The sequence below is a fragment of the Octopus bimaculoides genome, chromosome 3, assembly GCF_001194135.2.
Source record: "Octopus bimaculoides isolate UCB-OBI-ISO-001 chromosome 3, ASM119413v2, whole genome shotgun sequence".
Classification (NCBI taxonomy): Eukaryota; Metazoa; Mollusca; class Cephalopoda; order Octopoda; family Octopodidae; genus Octopus; species Octopus bimaculoides.
In genome coordinates, this window is record NC_068983.1 from 135,771,078 (window position 1) to 135,779,339 (window position 8,262).

General features: G+C 36.4%; 1 protein-coding gene across 1 annotated transcript in view; it reads right to left on the reverse strand.

Annotated features, from left to right (window-relative positions):
• Positions 1 to 5,767, reverse strand: part of LOC106872011 (aldehyde dehydrogenase family 3 member B1) — a 33,263-nt gene extending 27,496 nt beyond the window's left edge. The window contains exons 1-2 of the mRNA XM_014918824.2: positions 5,442 to 5,767; positions 232 to 375 (exon numbers count right to left, since the gene is read on the reverse strand). Of these exons, the coding sequence (XP_014774310.2) occupies positions 232 to 375; positions 5,442 to 5,474 (177 nt within the window). The 5' untranslated portion in view covers positions 5,475 to 5,767. The remainder of the gene's footprint in view (positions 1 to 231; positions 376 to 5,441) is intronic.
• Between the last annotated feature and the right edge of the window lie 2,495 nt (positions 5,768 to 8,262).

Genomic DNA, 8,262 nt, shown 5'->3' on the forward strand with positions numbered 1-8,262 from the left:
CACACACACACACACACACACACACACACACACACACACACACACACACACACACACACACACGTCAAGTATGTAAAACATAATAAAAATCTAAAACATCGTAAAATAAAAGGTATGAGCATTCCTGAAGTAGCTATTTTATTGTTAAAAAAATCTATTTTTAACATTATATTGATATTTAAATGCTGCTTCACTTGTGGGGTACCTGGTATTCATATTCTTGATACTTACTTTACACAAGTCATTTTTCAGAGCTTCTACAAAAAGATTTCTGTTCTCCTCAAACATTAATAGCATAGCCTTCAGTTGCTTTTGGCGCCAGTCTATATGCTTGGTAATTCCACTCTGGAAAGACTGCCGAAGCTTGAAAACTTGCTACAATATAATAAGAGAGAGAAAATATGAGTCAAAGTGGGATCTACTATAAGCCTGTCAACTTTGTCAAAAAAGCAAGCAAATGTCATTCAGTAAGCTCCACATATTTTCAATCTTAGCCATGAGACCATATGATATATTTCATAATAAAAATAGGATAATTATTGTTAAAAATATTGGCTAGTTATTCTTGTGTCACAGGTTTCCCCTACAGAGTTGATTGAGCTGTCTGACAAAAACTATAATGAAAGAATAATGCTTTCTACACCAGGTACTAGGCCAATAGTTTTGAGGGGATACTATTGATCTCAGTGCTTGATTGATATTTCATTTTAGCAACTCTGAAAGAATGAAAGGAATCTTCAAATCCTGATTTTGGCAGGATTTGATTTCACAATGTAAAAAGTCAGAAATAATATTGCATAACATTTTTTACAAGGCTTTAGCATTTTCCCCTTCTGCTCACCACATTCCAAAATTGAAAGAAATAATTCTTTCTAATTTTGGCACAAGGCTAGCAATTTTGAGGAGAGGGGAAAGTTGATTACATTGACCCCAGTACTCAACTGGTACTTATTTTATCAACTCTGAAAGGATGAAAAGCAGTCAACGATAATAGCATTTGAACTCAGAACATAAAGAGTCAGAAGTGATACTATTAAGCATTTTGCCCACTGTGCTGATGATTCTGACAGCTCACCACCTTTGAAATGAAAGAAATAATGATGTCTGCTTCATAGGCAAAAGGTTCACTTTTTTTTAAGCAGAAGGCATATTAATTAATATATTTATATTTTACACAACAACAAGATAACAAATTTGTTGGCTGAATTGTTCCAGCACATGCTTGGTATTTACTTTATCAAATGCAGATAGATGAATTTACCAAATCAGTTATATTGGGATTAGACATCTGCTTTCTATTTGATAATATTAATATCATTTCTATTGACATACTATATAATAATCTCTCAAAATGATGTTAATTTATGAACTTTTGTATGTAAATACCTTTTTGGAATGATACATAAGTATAATTTCTATTTTTATATGCAGTATTTATTGATTTAACAAAGATTTCAATACTATGAAGAGAAATCGATTGTGGTAAACTGGGATAACCTTAAGTTTCTTCACCAACTTCATGGGGGTTGTTGCAGTTGTTTAACCTGAATCAGTTCTGATAAAACAAATCTATGATCAAAGGCATTCCAGCCATGACCATCCTATATTTTTGTATGACTAGGACTACATTCCCCAATGTGTCGTTCCTGTTTTAAGATATAGCATATGACTCCAGGGAATTTGTCTATTATTTCTAGCAAGCTGAATGATTTCATAGAGACTTCCTTGATGGCTTGGTAGAGAACTCATGAAGATATTTAAATTTTTATTCATTAGGGTTAAAAAAGGGCCTTTGAAACACAATAAAACATTTTCAGTTACACTTCCTATCTCTAAAAGCATGAAGCAAGGATGGGTTCTGGATCCAGTATTTTTCACAACCTTCTTCAATTACATTTGTGCCATTTTATTTTGCTAAACCAAGTACCAAATTAATTTTTATTAGTTTCATTTCGTCCTATCATATGTAGATTTATCTACAAATTATGGGATATTTTATCATTAAATTGTGAGAAAACCATAGATTTCAAAAAGTTCCATTTTGCAGACCTGTGTAATCATGCATCAAAGTGAAAATTTTCTTTAGCTGTCTCTTCAGATGTGTTTGCTCAGAATCATTTGCAAGTTTTAGTTTTGTAAATTTACAAGTGCAAGAAGTAACACTGGGGGTCCTAACTAAATACTTACTAAAATACACATGGTTTTATTTTATTTAAACTGAAAATTAATAGGAAATTTGAAATTATTTCTTTTTTACACTGTTCAATAATTTTCAATAATTTTGCTTCTTAAACTCATCAATAAGTTTGTATCATTAAAAATCTGTTATAGAAGTCACGGAATTCCAAATCTTTAAGTCTTATGGATTAATAATGATTTTCTTAAAACATACATCCAACTGAAAGAGAAATGTGAAAGCTATCTTATTAGTAAAAAATGAATGTCTATGAATCATCTACAGCAAATATACTTTGATAAGTTTATTTGTATTTTTAGAATTATTTTATCATTTCTTACCAGCTGCAGAGTAGTTCATGTGTTTGATGTGCAGAATGTTGGCAGTAAGTGTATAAAGAAATAAATAACCCTTTATCAGTTACTTGATAATACAGACACATGTATGGTTGTGTGGTAAAGAAGTTTGCTTCCCAACCATTTGGTTTTGAGTTCATTTCCTCTGTGTGACAACCTGGGCTAAAGTTTTCTACTATAAATTCAGGCTGACCAAAGCTTTGTGAGTGGATTTGGCAGATAGAAACTGAAGGAAGCCCAGTGTGTGTGTGTGTGTGTGTGAGTGTATGTGTTTATGTTTCCTTGTCTTGACATCACGTGATTGTTGTAAACAAGCATCACTGTCATTTAAGCAGTGTCCCCTGTTTCCAGTCTTTCAAGAAAACATGTCTGGTCATGACAAAATATTACTTTGCTTCGAAAGAGGTGAAGATTAGCATCAAGAAGGGCATCTGGTGCTAGAGATGTACCCAGTGTAAGCTATGGACACATAAGAGGTGCAGCAATATCAAAGGAAGGTGAACTAGCAAGATAGTTTTTGTATGTGGCAGATACTCAGGAGCAAGAAACACTGAAAATGTGCAGAGAACAACTTCTGCCACATTCCAGGGAGAAAAACTAGAAGTAGTTGATAGCTTCCATTATCTAGGTGACCACGTTTGTAGTGGGGGTGGGTGCGCTGAAAGTGTAGCTGCTAGAATAAGAATAACCTGGGCAAAGTTCAGAGAGCTCTTACCTCTGCTGGTGACAAAGGGCCTCTCACTCAGAGTAAAAGGCAGACTGTATGATGCATGTGTATGGACCACCATGCTACATGGCAGTGAAACATGGGCTGTGACTGCTGAGGACATGCATAAGCTCACAAGAAACGAAGTCAGTATGCTCCAATGGATGTGTAATGTTGGTGTGCATACTCGACAGAGTGTAAGTACCTTGAGAGAAAAGTTAGACCTAAGAAGCATCAGACGTGGTGTGCAAGAGAGATGATTGCACTGGTATGGACATGTGGCAAGAATGGATGAGGATAGCTGTGTGAAAAAGTGCCACACCCTAGCGGTTGAGGGAAACTGTGGAAGAGGTAGAACCAGGAAGACCTTGGATGAGGTGGTGAAGTACGACTTTCAAACTTTAGGCCTCACTGAAGCAATGACTAGTGACCGGGACCTTTGGAAATATGCAGTACATGAGACGATCCAGTAAGCCAAGTGAGAGCATAATCTGTGGCCTCTGCCAGAAGTGTAGCCAGCTCACTTATTCGTATCTTTACTTCATTGGACACTAAATTCTGCTTGCGAAAACCTGTTGAGGCAAGTGAATTTGAAATCGAAATCGAACCAAATTCGACAACTGGCACCCATACCAACCTCTCCTTCATTGGACACTAAACTCTGCTTGCAAAGACCTGTTGGGGCAAGTGAAATCAAAATCATATTTGAACCATATTCGATGACTGGCACCTGTGCCAGTGGAGCACTAACAACACTGTCCGAGCATGATCATTGCCAGAGCAGTTGTCTGGCTTCTGTGCTAGTGGTCCGTAAAGAGCACAATTTGAGTGTAATCGTTACCAGCTTCGCCTTACTGGCACTTGTGCTGGTGGCACGTTAGAAAATCGTTTGAATGAGGTTGTTGCCAGTGCTGCTGGACTGGCTCCTGTGCAGGTGGCATATAAAAAATACCATTTTGAGCATGGCCGTTGCCAGTACTGCCAGTGGCACATAAAAGCACCCACTACACTCTCAGAATGGTTGATATTAGGAAGGGCGTTCAGCTGTAGATACTCTGCCAGATCAGATTGGAGCCTGGTGCAGCCATCCGGTTCACCAGTCCTCAGTCAAATCGTCCAACCCATGCTAGCATGGAAAGCGGACGTTAAACGATGATGGTGATGATGATGATGATGATGATGATGATGATGATGATGATGATGATGATATAAACACACACAAACATAACAGAAGTAAATAGACACCAGATAAAACATCGTTTTATGTTCATTCTAACTTGTAAAGCTTTATATTTTTTTTCAATTGACGTTTTTATGTTTCAGGTTCTATATGTGACTGTTTAATCATGCCATGTACAAAAGAAGCCTTGGAACTGTCTTAATTTCAAAGAGGCCAGATTGTGGGTCAGTCTGAAGGTGGACATGTCAGCATAAAATCACAGAAGATCTTGGGATCCCACTTTCTACAGTTAATAGAGTGATTGTGCAATTCACCAGAGAGGAGAAGGAGTCCACATCACTCCACTCAGGTTGACCAGGGCTCTCTGACAGGACCCTTCTCTTTGTTAAGAGAAGTGTAGAGGATAATCCTTATTACAAGACCTCTGACATAGCAGAGCATGTTCATGTCAGTCCCAGAACAGCTGTCAGGTATCTCCACAAACTTGATTACTATGGCAGAGCAGAAGTGAAATGACTTCACTGTTATGAACTTAACTGAAATCATAACTCCTGCCTTTAAAACCAATGTTTACCTATTTTACATATGTTGTCAAAAAGGCATGGATATCATACTTTGATTTCAAATTTATTTGGTTCTATATCTATTTTCAAACTCAAAATTGTTATTGTTATTTAGGCACATATTTAAAATCAGACACTTCAACCACGTATTTTTTTTTCTCAGAGTGTATCTAGGGCGACATATCCAAAATGTCCTTTTTTTAAAATGTTAAGGTAATATTTAAGTGAAACTTAGCTACTGTTACTGTTGCAGAGGCTGTAAATAGGTGAAAAAAGTTGATTGAAATATATCTACAAAAGTTTTAAAATATAAATCTAGTGTAGTGAAAAAGCTGTTACGTTAATATTTCTCTTAGTCAGAGTTCTACATTACAAATAAGTATTCACTGAAGAAGAAAATACTCAAACAGTGTTTAGGATTATTGAGGAAAATATTATGGGTTAATATATTAATACTTACTTCAGTAGCTGTCATGTTGGTATTATTCATCATTTATAATGATACACTACAAATCCAAAATAGTTAATATGAACAGTAGACCAATAAAACAAAATCCTTTACACAAAATGCCAGAATTATTTTTATGGTGGTTTCGAACAGCTTAAATTCATGATTTAGGTAACTGTTTTTCCTACCAAGAATCCGGTAAAAATGTGCTGGTTGTACAGATTCTCATACACACACATACATACAAAGGTATATTTGTTTGTATATATATATATATATCTATATATATGTATGTACTTTCTCCTGTCTGACTTGGTTGTCTCATTCAACTCATTTGGAAGTTCTTGTTGACATGCAAAATGTATCATGTGACTAAACATTGTAAATTGGTCAGTGGGATCCTACTCAATTACTTAATTACTCATTGTGAATAAACTCTTGTGAATAAATGAATCAGTAAGTAATTCACTCCAAATAACTGTCAGAAATTGTTCTGTGAAAGAGTGTATGTTTGAAACACATACAACTAATCAATGCTTCCCTCCTGCCCAACACCTGACAATATAGACACAGGTTAATAGAGACATTGAAATAATGAAGTATGAAATTTCAGAAAGCATGTTATGTTGATTTCTTTTTCTGCTGCTGCTGCTGCTGCTGCTGCTGCTGCTGCTACGGCTGATATTATTATTATTATTATTATTATTATCATCATCATCATCATCATCATCATCATCATCATCATCAGTAAAAGCCATGGGATCAAGCTGGAAAGTGGTGAAATTACAAAGGAAGTCGGAGAGGAAGGATATAAGTACCTAGGTATCATTGAAAGAGATAAAATGAATGAACACAAGATGAAAGAAATGTACAGGAAAGAGTATTTGAGGAGAACTCAGTTTGTTCTCCAATCAAAGCTAAATGGCCACTATAAGATTAGAGCAATTAACACATGGGCTGTTGCTTTGATGAGATATGGGGCAGGAATAGTATCTTGGAAGAAGCATGGATTTCAAGAGATAGACTGGAGAACACATAAATTAATGACAATGAACAAGGTACTACACCCCAAAGTGATGTGTTAAGATTGTATGTAAAGAGGAGGGAGGGAGGATGGGGATTAGTGTGTTGTGAGGGTTGTGTAGGGGAAGAGGAGAATAGCCTGGCTTGGTGTATCAAGAGAAGTAAAGAAGAAATGATTGAAGCAGTGAAAATACAGGGAACCTTAAAAGTGAACAAAGCCATAGATCCAATAAAATTTAAGAAAGACCAGAGAGAGTAGATGAAGATTTGGCAGGACAAGAAATTGCACTGTCAGTTTGTGAAGAATAAAGATGAGATTGATTGGAATAGAACCTGGCAATGGCTGTAGAAAAGAGACTTAAAAGGGCCCAGTGAAGCATTAGTGTGCAGCACTCAAGAACAAGCTCTCAGAACAAGCTACTCCAAATATCACATTGATAAAATCACTGACTCGCCACAGTGTAGGATGTGCTCTGAGAAGAGAGAAAGTATAAGCCATATTGTTAGTGAGTGCTGTAAGCTCACACAATGTGAATATATAAAAGGAGACACAACAATGTGGCCAGATATGTCCACTGGCTGTTGTGCAGTAAAGCAAACCTCGAGAGAGCTGAACAATGGTCTGAACACAAGCCAGAGGGAGTAATGGAAAACAAACATTACAAAATACTCTGGGATTTTAACATGCAGTGCGATCAGGTCATAGAGGTGAGATGACCAGATATTGTGATCATCCATAAAGATGAAAAAGAAGTAAAGATAATAGATGTTGCAATACCAGGTGATTCGAGGGTGAAATGTAAGGAAACAGAAAAGATTGAGAAATACCAATCGCTGTGGAATGAAATAGGAAAGTTATGGGTCATGAGGTAAGTAATGGTGATACCAGTGGTAATTGGAGCATTAGGAGCAGTTTCCAAGGGATTTGAAAAACAGTAAGAATATTGGAGCTGCTGTCGGGCTCGAGGCGATCCATAAGACAGCTTTGTTGGGTACAACTCACACTCTAAGGAGAATATTGTCTTTTTGCGTCACAGGAGAAGGCTCTACTTGAAACCTTTGGTAATTTGTTGTTGTCTGCTTTCCAGTAAAGAATAACTGGCAATTAAGAACTATCTGAGAGGCTTTCATAAATAATAATAATAATAATAATAATAATAATAATAATAATAATAATAATAACATGCACTGATGCAGTACCAGGCAGTGGCTCTCATGGCTTCTGATCTTAACTGATTGGAAGTGCTATCATGTACATTGTTTTGTCTTGGTATAAAAGTTGGGCTACAGCAAATATTCCGCTCCATACCACAGATTTGCTTTTCAGTTGTTTGACCTTAGCTAGTTGAGCATATGTGCATCTCTGATCATGAGCAGAAGTAGTGAGGGAGCATCATAGCCATGTGTTAAGAGGAATTCTTTGGGGTTTGAATAATTCACCTCTGGAAACATGGGTGGTTTGTTCAACATTTTTAAACAACCCTTATTCAGGGACCTTTTGAGTAGGATGGGTATACTGGGTTTCGTATATTTTACCCCAGTGTCACTTTGATGGCATGCACTGCTCTCTCACTCAATAATAATGATGATAATAATAATAATAATAATAATAATAATAATAATAATAATAATAATAATAATGAAAAATTAGCTAGCAGATGTGAACAGAAACCTCTGCATGGCAAGTATGTGGCCTATAGCAAACAAGCTGATGTCGACCAGAAACACATGCATCAATGGTTACGAAGCTCAGGGCTAAAAGCAGAGTGAAGGTTTCCTATTAGCTGCTCAAGACCAAAGCTTATTAACC